The sequence below is a fragment of the Hipposideros armiger genome, unplaced genomic scaffold (genome assembly GCF_001890085.2).
Source record: "Hipposideros armiger isolate ML-2016 unplaced genomic scaffold, ASM189008v1 scaffold_924, whole genome shotgun sequence".
Taxonomy (NCBI): domain Eukaryota; kingdom Metazoa; phylum Chordata; class Mammalia; order Chiroptera; family Hipposideridae; genus Hipposideros; species Hipposideros armiger.
This window is the reverse complement of record NW_017732274.1, coordinates 287,184-302,477: the sequence shown is the minus strand read 5'-3', so window position 1 is coordinate 302,477 and position 15,294 is coordinate 287,184. Positions and strand designations below refer to the sequence as shown.

Genomic DNA, 15,294 nt, shown 5'->3' with positions numbered 1-15,294 from the left:
GCTGTACACTCCATCCAAATTATCTGGCTTGCTGTCTTACTGTTTCTTATCTCCAGAAGCCAGCATCCCCTCTGTGTATGTGTGTATATATTTCTATGTAGACTTTGAGAGTTTTAGGTTCACAGCAAAGATGAGCCGAAAGCACTGAGTTCCCATATACCACTCTCCACCATGCCTTTTATTATGGAAAAAAGTGAGTGTGGTTGAATGAATAGGCTCCTTATTTTTCCCCTTTAGCCCTCAATTTGGGGGTAGAGTCAGTAGGCTCCCAGGAGCCTGTGTTGGGGTGTGGGACCAAAGCCCAGAACTCCTCTTTGCAACTTGTATAGGGGCTCAGGGCCAGGAAGCCTGTAGACACACTTTGGGCCCAGGAACCTGTTTATCAGGAGCTAGGATGGCTGAAGAGGGTGACTGTGGAGCTTGACCTATGGGGCTGGTTGGTAAGAGGCTGCACTTGTGCCACATCAGGACTAGCGTGAAACCTCTCTGACCTCTTGCCTGACCCAGCCAAGGGCCTCGTAATTACAGACCATTCTCACTCCTTACACCCCACTTGTGCTTTGGTGAGACTGGCCCAGGTTTTCAGTCTTAGCCCTTGGTTTCAGTGAAGGTGTGAAAGAATCAAATTAAAAATGCATATACTCCTAGGGTCTGTCCATTGGAACAGTCTAATAGGTCTGGGTGGGACACAGCAATCTGCATTTAAAAAGCGACCTAGTGATACTACTGTAGGAAGTCTTAGAACACTGTTAGATAAATTCCTGAAAATAAAACCACTTTAGATCGTCTCCTGGGGGAGGAACTCTTCCACAGGCTCCTCAAGAGCAAGGTCTTTGCCTCGTGGCTTCAGACTGGGACGCCAGAACAAGTATTCCATGGATGTATCACCCCAGGACGGCAGGCTGAGGAGCCAGCTCAGCCTTGGCTAAAGGTTCAAGGGAAGTGGGCAGGAACCTCTCCTAAAAGCAATACTTTGGAAGAGCGGAGAGCTGCTGGAAGAGTGAAGTTCCTGAAATGAAATGGTCAGGGACTACGAGAGCAAGAGAAATTTAAGAGGGGCAAATGGAAAACTACCAAAGTTAAACTTCAGTGTTGTCATTTGTCAAACCTGCTATAAGGAACACATAATTCAGGAGAGTAATTATATGTTGCTGTGTCCACAGGAAGAGTACAGCAATTGAAACCCGAGAAGGTGTGTGGGATGGGTCAGACTTTCTGCGGATAAGGAGAAGGCTGGTCTTACAAATACCTATGGGAAGTAGATCTTTATGAGCTTAAAGAGGAAGAAAAAAGTGAGTAGTTTCCCCCATAAATGATCCAATAACTTCCCTGCTATAAATGCGGAGTCCTGGCTCTTTAATTGGCTTATTTGCTGGTTTGGTTTGATTACTGAAGCTAGAAAACTGGAAAAGCTGTATTAACACATTGTAGCTTAGTCATTTCAGTAGGTCAGGTAACAAAGTCCCAGTCTGTTTTATTTCTAACCCAAATATTGCAAATATACAGAAAAGTACCAGTACAAAGTTAAACACATCCAGATTTATTTACACAATGCTAAAGAGATTTAGTTTATTTCCATTTTGTGGAAATTTTACTATGGAGTCTGGCTTTGTTGTGTAACTGACATGGGTCATTGAGACTTGATTATCCCACCTCACATGCAATTTTCTGCCCCAAGGGAACAGAAAACTGGTGTTTTAGCGCACATGCAGTAATGATCTTAATACTGCTTTACACTTTAGTAGGAAGACAGTTGTCCCACAGCTTGGGGAGAAGGCAGAGAAGATATAGAACAGGGAAGGACCACATGCTCAGAAAGGGAGCAAAAGACAAGAGAGGGTGAACAACAGGCACATGGGGACCCTGAGCATTTCTGTGCACAAGGATAAGGAGGGTGCGATCAAAACCCTCCTTCCTAGACGTCCAAACACAGGAGGTGGGCAGAGTCATCAGGGAACAGTCACGTCACCTGACCACAAACTGAGGGCATGCAGAGGATGAGAACTGCATTAAAGATTTGGGACATCTCAATAAATCATTAACATGTACACTATACAGTTTATACATGTATATATGTACATATATATAAAGATACAGATTAGTTTATGTTATTCTCTATAAACAAGGATGCTTAAGAATGTACTGGTGTGAAAAAATGCATACAGCAAGTTGTTGAAGACAATTTCAAATTAATGTTCTGATTCTTGTTATAATGCGATGTAACCAAGAAGTCAGCATGCTCCTATTTCAGTTCTCCTCCATGAGGGCAAGGCCTGGGCTCTGCTCGGGCAGGACGGTGCTCCCATAGCTGCCTGAGCTGGGCAAACTGGTGGCAGACAGAACAGAAAGCCTGGCACCTGCTGAGTAACAGTGCTGAAAGGCTGGCCCTGTCACTACGTCATGTGACAAATCTTAAACTTTGGTTTTGTTCAAAGGATATTTAAGTCCATGTTTATTTTCTTGCTCAAGGCAAGGTAGTAGCAAAGTTGAAAAGCTGAATCTCCTCCTATTTTAGCAGTTCCAAGCATCCAGGCTTCATATAGGATGGGGGCTGTACCAACAATGAGCAGGAGGAGCTCTAAGCCATTGCATATAGGGGCAGGGCTCTTTAGAACTCTCCTAAAAGGAAGACTCTTTCCAGGAAGATTTGCCTGGAAAATAAAGAAATGACTGAAGCCAAACCAGCCCTGCCACCTGGGATGGGTGTGGACAACTGTGCACTCCTCTCTGTATCCTGGTGTCATGACAAAGGCCATGGGAAAACCAGCAGGAGCTGGAGGTGGCCAGCACATTATTAATCTGTTAGGGACGAAAGGCCAGCTTGGGCATGTAGAGGCCCAGGGGCAAACCTAAGAGAGAGAGAGAGAGAGACAATGGAATGCCTATTCAGAGGCAGATGGCAAATTCTAAGATTCAGTTATGGCTAACCTACTGAATCCCCTGAGCCCAGTCTAGAGTGGCCACACCCTCTACACACTTTTATTCTTCTAAGTGGTGCTGCCATTCAATTAACAGCCTAGGTGGATGCATCTGTGGTCTCTGGTTTCACTACAAACCAGAAGCCCCCTCAGGTTCAAGACACCTATCCACAGGGCAGGCATGATGGCAAGTTCTCCACTTGGATTTAAGAGCTCAGGACACTAGATGGTCTGATAGTCCAAGCTATCTCACGATGCCAAATTCTATTGCTGAAACCTCCAGAAACAATCTCTCTGCCTGGGACTTTACACAATGATACACTATGCTTTACTTTCAAAGATAATGCTCCTAACCTAATGTCAGTAGGACAAATGCGAAATCTTTTGTTCTTTAATGCTGTCATCTATTTAGGCTGTTTTACTTACTGGCTGAGGCAGAAAGGGAAGAAGCCACACTTATTAGCAGTCCTCAAACCAACTGAGCGAGCTTAGCCAGCCAGGGACAAGAAACAAGGAGCATGGAGAAGGTGACTCATCATTGGAGACGCCACTCCTGCACTCTTGGACAGTCACCCTCAACGAGGGGAGGGGCAGTTTCTAAACACATATCCACAGTTATCAATATTTTTGTTTTCAGCCATGAGGAACAGGAGAATACAATTTTCTGTTCACCAAAGTGGCAAAAGGGCCCTAAACGCTGCTCTGTGAGAAATGCTGCTGATCCCTCCCTGCCCTCAAGAACAGCAAGTCATCTGTCAGGAAGGAGCCACGCCCCAGGCATGCACCATTTGCACGCATAACAATGCTCCAGTTCTAAAGACAACCAGCCAGGATTGCTCGCACACACACGACAACCCTGGACAATCTACTCAATTTTTGTACCACAGTTCCATCTCCAAAAAATGGGAATTACAACCCCTGCCTTTTTTTTTTAAATCTCACAAGAATGTTGTGAGGTTCAAATGTTGTGAGGTTCAAGCAAAAGTGCTCTGAGAATTGCTGAGTTCTGCAGAAACCCAGATATCATTATAAACAAAGAGCCCTATTCATATATGGTAGCATAATATTAACACTCCTGCATCTTAAAACTGATCAGAGAATCATCATCTATCGGCACACCTACCCCAGTGAGTATATGCTGAGAGCCAACGGTGTAGGTGTGTTAAGTAGGTCTTGTCTGGGCATCAAATTCACTTTGGGCAGGAGGTGAGGGTGTCCGGGACAAAGGCTGACACTTGTCACTTGTGAGCTGTTTAATCTTTGGAATTATTTTTAACTTAAAAATGATGCAAAATGAATGAGCTTTTCCTAAAAGACTAGTGTTCTCTGGCTCTGACAAATATTCTCTTCACAAAACCTGTCCTAGCTTTATTTTCTAACTGAAGCTCCCTGATTCATTTAATTTTACTGCAGTTTCAAAGTCTCTAAATTCTCCATCCACTTCCTCCCCCACCTCTCCCTGCTGCTGTTAATCTATTCTGGTGAGGAGAGAGCTAACTTAGTCATCTGCTCATGCATTCTGACAAGTTAATTTGGCACATTTACTTTTTACTAACTTTCTAGCCATAAAATGAACTAGCAGCAAAATGGCAGTTACCAAAAAAAAGTCCCAATCATAATTATTGGGAGAAACTGTGACCAGCACAGCAGGTATGCTAAGACTGACAACGTACTATACTATATCCCTGGATTCAAGCTGTATTAAAATGAATTATTGCAGCTTTCCATTACTATATGGCTGCCCCCAAATCCACCTCACTACATTCTATATTTAATTTGAAAAAATCTCAAATGGAAAACTCCCTTAAATTTAATATATGAACTTAATGTATCACACAAAATATCATCTACACTGGAAGCTTTCAGTTGGTTCAGCCAAGTTCCATGCCAATACATTACCTGGCAAAGCTGGGGGAAAAAGGGTGAGGAGGAGAGCCTGGTAGTAAATTCTGATATTTTTAAAAAGCCTATAAATCTGAAAACATGTCTGGTCCTGGCTCCATGTACAACAGCCACCTAAGGGGAAGCAAATAAGCAGCCATTCTAACGATTCACCGATGAGCCAACACAGCAGGTAGAATGGCATATGGAAGATGCTATGTTCCATCCTCAGAGCCTGCACCATACATGCCACCATCCGCTCTAGGGAAGAGCTCACTCAGCTGGGCAGACATCCAGGGCAGGCCTGAACCCTGTCCTCGAGCAAATGCACTGGCACACACACAAAGCATGGCTTGAAAGATCACGGAAGGAGGAAGAATTCCTCCTTTAATAGGTGCTAAATCTACTCAGTTCTCTGCTGCTCCCTTCTTCCTGTCCCAAGTCAAAGATATTGCCCTTTAAATTTTCCTGATTTAGTGTCTTGGAAGCACATGGTTAAGTTACTCGCCAAAGGGCAATTAACAAGGGTATTGCCTAATTAAACAGGGAAAAGAAAAATCACTGTGATCTATGGTCCCTGAAAAAAAAGAAAGGCGGGATCTGTATGAGGAGCTGGAATGCAGCGTTCTTGGAGCAGGGCTGTCCCCAGAAGGAGACGGGCTGCCGGGTTGTGTCAGTCACTGTAGCCTCTGTGCTCATCTCTGCAGCGGCTGCATTTCACCACCAGAGCCCAGGGACAGCACCATGTACTTTGTGAGAGGTGATGCTGGAGCTGGCAGGTGCCCTGGGGCAGGCACCATGCAAAACATGCAGGAGTGGGATTAGTGAAACATTCCCTTCCAATTCCATTTCATTTCCCTTAAAAACAAAAACAGAAACAAAAGAGCCCATACTTTGCAAAGACAGAACTTGAAATAAGAGGTTAAAGAACTGAAAATTTCCCCCCCTTCTCAGAGCCAATGTAAGAGTGTTTTGGGTTCTGCCCCCCTCCCACCCCCTGCATTTCTTTAGTGGAGGTCCTTCTGGCTTTGATGGAAGCAGCAGAAACAGAGCTGGGTCCCTTGCAATGGGAAATTTATTTCCCCAAGTCAGAGCCACAGAGAGTGTAAGAGGTACTGCGGTTCCATCATCCATGCTCAATCCCAGCTTCTTTGAGGCGCTATTCCAGGAGGTCCTGAAAAGACAGACATAGACCATATTACAGACTTAAAAATTCCTATTTTGAAAGCAATTACCTCGTTTCTGGCTGACCAAGTCTTATGGTCTTTAAGTTCTTGCTTCTATTGTAGCTTATACCCTCCTTTGCCTCAATCATATCTTGATTATGAATAGGAAAAGAATCACTCTTCTTTTCTGTACTGCCCTTCAAGAAGAAATAGTCTCACCTCATCCGAGTCGTCATGATAACCACTTTTATTAGTGTGGGAGGCTGTGTCCAGAGTATCCACACCGTCCACTCCGTTGGCCTCTGCATGCTGCTGGAGCACAGAGTACCGATGTACCAGGAACCTGTGGACGGAAGCCTCCATTAACCCCCAGGTGGTGAGGAGGGCTGCACTTCCTATAGGACTGTGGATTTTCCAAGTTTTATACCCCTGCAGAATGAGTCACACATCCAGGGAGCATGACCCACAGTTGGCATATGGAAAATAGAAGATCTGAGAAGATTTGCGCCTGATGTTTTAGGAACATCACTTCAACTAGCTGGCTTTTGCTAAGGGCAGACTCAACCATATGCCCCTGGCTGACTTTCTGGTTTGAATGCAGCACCTTTGATTGACTTCCACACTCCTTACCTTCCCCCACAGACGTATTTCTTCACAATGAGCACTCCCGCTACGACTGTGACCAGCATCAATCCCACAGTGGCCAGGATAATTGGGACAGAATTTGACTTGGAATTCTTGATAAATTAAAACACAAACAAAACATTTCAGGCATGCACATTCTAGGACTGAATTCAAAGAGGCAGCTCATTCCCTCACTTCTCTGAATGACTTGCAGTTTTTAGACACTTCATGATGGTACGCTTTCAATCCCCAAGATGAACCATCTTGGCACTACCAGGAGAACATCACGGCTGGCAGAGGGTCACCAGAACTTCAGCAGCTTGGAAGCTGTCAGAATGGTGTAAACTCAGGGGTTTCAATGTCAGAGTTACATGGAAGCCTTAGAAACCTAGATCAAATGGTAATTGTGACTGTTCCCCAAAACAACTGCTTGTAAGTCTTAGAGCTTTGAAGGGTGCAGCAGGGAAGGGAGGTTATGATAACAGTGGGCTGAATGAATCTGGAACAGGGCCATTGCCTGGGAAGAAGCTGCGCCGATGCTATATCAGGAGGGCCATCATATGACACCAAGATTTTTTTAACTTAATTTTTGTATGTTTTTACAAATATGCCTTTTCATATCATTGTTTGAGTGTGACCTACCTGCTTCTGGGTGGGAGATAGGGAGTGTTTGTTTTCAATGTATCTAAGAGGAGGTGGAGCTGGATTCTGGGACAAGTTGTGTCCCTGTGGGCGGAGTCCTGCGCAATCACACACACACACACACTCTGAGGATAGCCACCAGGGGTGCAGGGCGGGGGCCGGGAGGAGGAAGCACTTGCCCCTGACAAGTACACACACCCATACATTCTTCCCCCGCTGCCTTCTTAATCCCACCCCTTGTGAGGCCCTCATCTTTTAGAAGCTGTAGAGGAGGGGACTGCAGCTTGTCCACCTCCCATTTTACAGATTAGGAAACTGGGGCCCCCAGTTTATTGACCCAAGTCACACTGCTGGTCCAGTGCTTCTTCATCAAGAAGTTTCTTCTTTACCACATCCCCAAATCCCAGCCAGACAGTTCAGTACTACAGACCTGTAATCAGCCCAGAACCTACTTCTAATTATTACCATAGTTCAGTTTATTACCATAGTTTTTATTATGTCACTTGGCATGACTCGGCACGGAGATCCACCCCGCCTATGGGCCAGTACTCGTCTCTTCCACACGTGCAAAACTCCAGCCCTTTACAGCCAAACTTCTTGAGTCTTTTTCCTAAATAACCCTTAGCCTCAGAAATTTCCTCAACTCTATGCTTCTAAGACTTGAAACAACTTCACAGAATACTATTTTTTCCCCAACAAACACGTTTTCAGTAGATGAGCTTATCACTGGGTTATGTGACCCATCCTTCACTCTAACAGCTTCCTGTGCAAAGGGAAGCTTGACAGAAGTAATTTGGCCACTTTGTACTAAGTAATAAAATTCCTGATGCTTTAGCTTTGACTATTCCTGGCAGAACATGAAACCCCACTTGTACCTAAACCAGATCTATTTTAACATACCTGCTTTTCTGGACTCAAAAAGTTGCTTGTGCATTTCTTTTTCAAATCTTTTACTTCTCGAACTGGATTCACTCCACCTTGGCATTTGTCTCCTGGAATTTTCCGGTACCTGAAAGGCAGAGAAAATTTGTCAACAGAATACAAGGATGTACTCCTGGATTCCTGCCTATTTCCTAAAAACAAGATTTGAAAAGCTGCAGAAAAGCTTCTCATCCTTATACCATCTTTCAGGCCTGGGAAGAGATCCACAGGGAGGTTTTGGGGATATTTTGTGTAGTTTCAGCCTTGAACAGACTAAGCAACCCTGTCCTTGCTGCAGGGACATGCCCGCCTTTTTGCCTTAGGAGACTGTGCCAAAGAACTGTAACCTACGAAAGCACGTTAACTCACATTAACATATGGTACAAAAGTGGGAGGGGGAAGCATTTATCAGGGGAGGGAGGCAACGAGGCTCCTCCAAATTGGCACTGTCTAATATGGTGGCTATTTAAATCAATTCAAATTAATTCAGTTCCTCAGTCACACTGCAGTCAATAGCCACACAGGGTTCGTGGCTACTATACTGGACACAGCAGATGATAGAACATTTCCATCATCAGAGAAAGCTCTATCAGGCAGTATTTTTCTAAAATGCTCAAAAACATGGCTCAGATCTCAGTGTGGAGAGAAGCAGCTTTTCACTCTGAATAATGGTGATTCGTTTGTCAGGACAAGAAGAAAAGCCGTCTCACCCATTTGTTGTCAGGTGTTCCTCTCTGCCGTACAGACAAAATTCTAGGTCGTGGCCCTTCAGCTCTGGCTGTTCCACACACTTGGAGTCATTTTCTGGACGGAAGTAGCCAAAATCACTGCAAGAGTCAGCAAATAAAGTATCTTTCACAGTTGCTGGAAGATAGTAGTGACTAGCAATGAAGGTTTTATGTGGGGCATTGGATGGTTAATATTCCAGTCTTGGGTTACCAAAAAGCAGCTCAGAAAGGTGAGATCTACTAAGGATGTCCATTTAGGAAAACAGACATGGAGAGGGCTCAAGTAGGGAAAAACAGCTTATCAATTGGGCCTGGTAGACTTAAGACTCTATCTAAGTCAGCAGCTAGAAGCCCCAAGGCTGGGAGCGTTGCACAGATAGCTCAGGCTTCGGGAAGGGAATGACTGCTGCCTGCACGGGGTGGGGATTCATGCAACTAAGACACACACAAGTAGTGGCATCAGCGACAGCTCTAAACTCAGGGACACTTAGCAATTTTTTATTTACCTCCAAATAACTCATTATGTCATTTGGAGGCATACCTTGTGGGGATATGCAAACCTTTCCTGCCTCCCCGTTTCTGACCCTCTAGCTTCTCAGATGTCCTTGCCACCAACGTGAATGTGCTGACCTGCCTCCCACTCTCTCCCATCTCTCCACAGTGCCACCCCTCTGCTCACCTTTCTCTTTTCCCCAAAGAAATAACATACTGCCTCCTCTCCAAGCTGACTCCCTTCATGAGCATCCTTGGCCCCATCTGTCCTATTGCCCTGGGACCTAGCTTCATTGACAGTGTGGGAGGGACCATCAGGCCCACTCAACGGTTGTTTCCCCTTAGCCTGCACCTGTCCTCTTCCTCTTCCTCTGCCTTACCAGCCAAATTTCATTAAATAATATTTTTTACTTGTTCTATTTTACTCATTTACTTTTAATTTTGTGCCTCTGGCTTCAACCTCCTCTGCAACCTTGAAAATGAATGTCTGAGGCCCCCTCCGCCACCCCCACCGGGCTCACTAGTCATCCAACCCAGGGGTGCCCTCTCTGGCTTCACTTACCTTAACCACCTGTTCTGCAGCGCCCGGGACACTGCCCTGCTCCTCCCCACCCTGGCACTGCACTGCTGCACTTGTCTGCCTCCTGGTCACTGATGGCTCTCCTCTTTTCCTAACCCATAAATGCAGACGTTTTCCAAGGTTCTGTAACTCATTCTCTTACTTTGTATCTGCTCTCCCTTTGTAAGCTTAACTATTTGTTGCAACTAAAATGTCCAGGTTTTACCTCTCTTGAGCTCTAATCCTCCAAATACCTGCTAGATATCACATCTAAATCCACTGACACAACCTCAAATAAGGGCCGGCCAAGTGGCGCAATGGTTAAGAACTGGCTTGGGACGCCAGAGGGCCCCGGTTCGGATCCCACATATGAGGGCCAGTGACACTGCCCTCCACAGCTAAGATGCTGAACAACAGCTCAACCTGGAGCTGGGCTGCCGTGAGTCGCCGGCAACAGCGTAGGCTGCAGCCCCTGCTGCAGTGGGTTGTCATGTGCTACCATGTGTAGCCAGCAGCCAGCATGAGCGGCCAGCAGCCGCAGTGAGCGGCCGTCCAGAAGCCGGTGACTGATTTGCCTCGCCCAGGAAGAGCGCAATGATGGTGCCAACTTGGGCCAGTGAAGCAATATCCTCCACAACTAGACTGAAGAACAAAACAACAGCAACTTGTCTGTTCCCCTTCCCCCAATTCCCCAGCACTGTTCCCATCCCCCCATTCCCCAATAAAAATCTTTAAAAAAAAACAAACCTCAAATAAATAAAATATTCAAAACACATTTCTCCTTCACGCCAGCCTGTCCTATCATTTCCTTATGTTTGTCCATGACACTACCTTCCATCCCATCATCTAAGTTGAAAGTTTAGCCTGAACACCCCCCATCTGGACCCTGCTCACATCTCTATCGTGACTACTGTGACTTCCCCTTGTGGCCTGTCTTCCAGCACACCCTTCTCTGTCACACTGCTGGGAGTCCACTGGCTTTAATGACCTGCTTCTTCCCAGATGCTCGTGGTCAAATCCTATGCTTGTCAGGGCTCAGCTCAAATGTCACCTCCTCAACAAAGCTTTCTTTGACACACTTTTCAGCTCTAGCTGGAATAGTCCCTCCCTTCTCTAAATCCCCGAGGCACTTATCACCTTCGGTGTTACAACATAATTATGTGCATTTTACCGGTAAAGTCTAAGACAAACCTTCCATTTTCACTTTGCACTGCCCTGTGCACAGCAAGCAGTCAATGAATATTTGGGGAATATATGGATGCTCCAAGGTTTTTCCAACAAATACTTAGGAGAGAGAGTAGGGAGAACCTAAGAGGCAGAAAACACCACCCCTCCAATAGCAGAGGGAAACTTCTGGTAAAAATTTTAGGTATTCAATCCAAAATTTCAGGAAATGTCCCTTCCCACTCACAAAGCACACGTTTCTCAGGCACATGTGGCACAGTGTGTGGGCCCTGGAGCTGAACCTCACCAGGTTCGCATCCCAGCTCTCCCGCATCCCGGCTGAGTGACTGGGCCAGTTGGTCGTAGCCTCTCTGTACCTTCATCTCTTCCCTTTGTGAAACGGAAAGCACAGTAGTACCATATCCTAGTGCTACTGAGGCTAAGTGTAAGTTAGGACAGTGCCCGGTACAGTCAGTGCTCAATAAATGTCAGCTGCTATCATTCCTACTATATGATTATCAAATATAACATGTCCTCAAGGAGTCTACAGTTTACTTGTACACAATGATTAAAACACAGTAAGTGCTGTAATGGGGGTTCTGTGGGAGCCCAGATGTGGGGAAATGGGGGAAAGCTTAAAGAAGTGCTATCTGAGCTAAGTAGGAATCCATCAGGCTTGGGGGTCAAGCAGGGAATGTGGAAAGACTTTCCAGGTAGAGGCGGCAGCACGCACAGTGGCATGGAGCTCTGAAGCAGCACAGCATGTCTGGAAAACAGGAGCAGCTTAAGCCTCGCCTATGTGCAGTCGAGAATGGGAGACAGCCCTCAGAGTTTTACAGTATCCGTGAGCTCTAGTCCTACTGTAACCAAGTGATATGAGTGATATTTTCTCTGAGGAAATAGAGAAGGGAGGACCCCTGGCCAATTCCACCTGCAGTTTGAGAGGATATGATGCAAGAGGACATGACTGCTATCTACCTGCCTCTGTTCCAAATTCTTTAGGATCCACTTTTACCTCCTGTCAGTATCTTCTGGCAAGTAATGAGTTCCATAAAGTTACTACCTGTGATGTGAAGTAGTCCCCTATTTGCCCTAAGTGACCTTGCTTAGGCTACCTGGGGCGCCCCTCCCCTTGTATAATCAACCAACCCTATACCAGCCACGTAACTGATACTTAAGTCTGGATGGTCCTGAACTCTAGGGAGTTCACCCTAATGGCCTCTAAACCTTAAGGGACATAGGGACCACAAATATACTGATGTCGCTCTCTCTGCCTTCAGGCCTGCAGATGACCCAAGACCTACCGTCCTACCTGCTGAACTCAGGCTGTCGGGCTTTTTGCTCAAGTCCAGTGCCCTCTTAGCTCCTGTACCACTTTTCTTTGTGTTTTTGTCCTATCATCTTCTATTTTTTAAAACTTTCTTCCTCCTTATATACCTCTCCTCTTCCTACCATTGCCAAGTCAGAATTTCTGGGGGTTGTTGCTGGTTCTGCCCAATAATTAACTGTTTAGTACGATATTATTTGTCCAATTAACAACAACTTTGGTTCTCTCTCTCTGTGCCTCAATTTCCTTAATAAGAAGCAGCAGTTCTTCACTCTTGGGGAAGGAAAAGATTTAAACATTTTTTGGCCCTATAAGACAACTGTATTCCACCTCCTCCAGCATGGGAAAAGGGCTAGCAGGGATGCTGATACCAGAGGAAGTCCTCCAGGGAGCAGAGACAGACGGATGGCTGCTTGGTCACAACATAGTCCCGACCATTCTGACAGACGGATGACTTGCGTAGCCGTAGGAACTGTTCTTTGTAGCCTAAAATGCAGCCATCTCCATAATCTCTGGGGTCTGTGGAGTGAGCCAGCCATATGGTATAGTCCTTCTCTTCACCTAAAGGAAAGACAGGCTGTTCGGGAAACTGCATTGCACAGAACCCACCCACATGATGCAGCTGCCAGGCTATAGGAAGAACAAAGATGAGAAAAGTGGGGCTGACTCAATCTATTGCTTCATTTTGGAATTGCAAACCACAATTACATTAGTTGGAGCCTACTAGCAATTAGCACTTCCTCATACCAAAGGAGGGCTATTTGTATCTCACCACTCATCTGAGTGTTAGGAAAACCCTTATTTGTTTGGAAGTGAGAAGCTGGACAGAGGACCTCGAGGATTCCTTCCAGACTGAGAGGCTGCTGTCTGAGGCTTGTACGCCTGTGCCCTTGGTCAGCAGGAGCTGACAGAGGCCAGCAGCCAGATGTGTCCCTTTAGGAGAAGACACCAATTAGCCAAAAGCATGGGTTCAATTTCACAATAGGTTAGTTTGCTTCAAGCAGCAAGGAAAACATTCTTTCTAGACTTTTAACTCTAGCTGACTGGCTGTCAAATGAAGATTTTTGATAAGTCAACCTGGCTTATATCGTCTCATTGTAAAAATGAGAAAAATGACTCAAAGGCTGGAAAAATGACTCAAAGGCTGTGGCCTAAAGAGTGTGGATTAGGTTTTAATCCTTCATGATATGAAGACCAGCACAGAGCCTGTTAAAGAACAGGTGCTTAACAAATCTTTTAATGATGTGAAACTTTAGGGATAACTGTAGCTCCCTGCTGAGCGGAAAACTCATAAGCCAGCTCCTTTACAGCCTATTTAATGAATTTAGACAATAATGACTCCAGTATTAAATCATGTTTAAACATCTTGTAGAAAAGTAAGGTCCGAACGAGTGCTTCTGTTTCCCTCAGGAGTCACTGAATTAACATTCTGAGGAAATGGACCCATAATACAGTCTAATAACAGGACCAAAATTCAACCAAAGCATCTTGAAACCTTAAGTCTTGTATCATATTATGCCAAAGAGTAACTACTGGTCACAGGATGGTCACCTTTTCTCCAGTTTTATTCTTTTCTCCTCCATATTTTTCAGTATCATGCCAGCATCTTTGGCTCTGGGGCCTGGGGTTTGCTTATGATCCTTGCAATGAACATTTTAACTCCTTTTCTGAAGCCATTTTTCTGGGCCTTTAACATGCCTTCTAGTTTGAAGCTACAGAACTCTGAAATGGTCAGTGTGGGCTTCATACCTGCCCAGCAGCCATGCTAGAGCCTCGCCTGTGACTGACATTTAAGTCAAACCTCTGCATTAAAACTTCTTCACTTATCAACATATTGATAAGTGGCGCAATCAATTAGATGTTCTTTGCAACACACTTTCCTCTAAAGTTTCTTCTTTACAGTTCTGCTATACTCAGGGGTGAAAAACCCTGAAATGTTATGAAATAGTTTTAGACAAACACAAGCATGCATTATCCTTATAAGCAGAAAAAGTCTCATAAAATGTTACAGAAACCTAGCAGTGCAAAGCTGTACTCTCCTATATGATAGCTGTAGCTACGTGTGGCTGGTCTGAATTGAAATTTACTATAAGGATAAGTGTAAAATATACACCAGATTTAGAAGACTTAGAAGAAAAAGAATGTAATGTATTTCTCTGATAATATTTAATGTTGCTTACATGTTAAAATGTCATTTTGGATATACTGAGATATATTATTAAAATTAATTTCACCTCTTTTACTTTTATAATGTTGCTGATAGAATCATTTAAATTACATTTTTGGCCCTCATTTTTTTTCTCTTGGACAGAGCTCGTCCAAAGAGGGAGCTGCTTTTCTGATACCATTCCACACGGAACTTCTTTCAATCCTCTTTCATATGCATTTTCTTCTTTCAGTGAGAAGAAATTAAGCTGAGTTGGTTATTTAGGAGAAGGCGCTTACAAGTTTCTGGTAGAAAAGGTCAAAGGAGACACTCACAGCTCCTTTCGAGGAGATCTTTGAAATCGATGGTGTAGGAGACCCACTGGCGAGTGAGGAAGGATTCTGTGAAGCCCCAGATGCTGACATTCATGGATCTCGCTCCAGGCTCCGAAGCCAGGCCGGTGAAGTAGATGGGCTCCCTGGTGAACACGTACGTTTGCCAGCACTGACCTTCATCTGTGGAGAACCTGAAACCCCCAACAGAGAGAGATCATGACAGAGGACACTTAAGGGAGTATCAGGAAATCACTCTGGCTATTTGATCCCAAACCTGAGAAAACCCCTCATATTTAGATGGCTTACTGACTGACATAAATATATCAATTTTTAATGCCGATAGTTAACAAGGTAGGGGAAAGGGATTCATTCAGAGTGTAGAAGAAAATGC

General features: G+C 44.9%; 1 protein-coding gene across 3 annotated transcripts in view; it reads right to left on the bottom strand.

The window, feature by feature from the left end:
• Positions 1 to 1,449: 1,449 nt before the first annotated feature.
• The window catches only part of SORT1 (sortilin 1), a 62,232-nt gene continuing 48,387 nt past the window's right edge, over positions 1,450 to 15,294 (bottom strand). For all 3 annotated transcript variants that reach the window (XM_019630581.1, XM_019630579.1, XM_019630580.1), the window contains 7 exons: positions 14,904 to 15,094; positions 12,794 to 12,983; positions 8,863 to 8,979; positions 8,132 to 8,240; positions 6,596 to 6,702; positions 6,185 to 6,308; positions 1,450 to 5,973 (listed from right to left, as the gene is read on the bottom strand). In XM_019630581.1, coding sequence (XP_019486126.1) covers positions 5,959 to 5,973; positions 6,185 to 6,308; positions 6,596 to 6,702; positions 8,132 to 8,240; positions 8,863 to 8,979; positions 12,794 to 12,983; positions 14,904 to 15,094 — 853 coding nt within the window. In that variant the 3' untranslated portion in view covers positions 1,450 to 5,958. The remainder of the gene's footprint in view (positions 5,974 to 6,184; positions 6,309 to 6,595; positions 6,703 to 8,131; positions 8,241 to 8,862; positions 8,980 to 12,793; positions 12,984 to 14,903; positions 15,095 to 15,294) is intronic.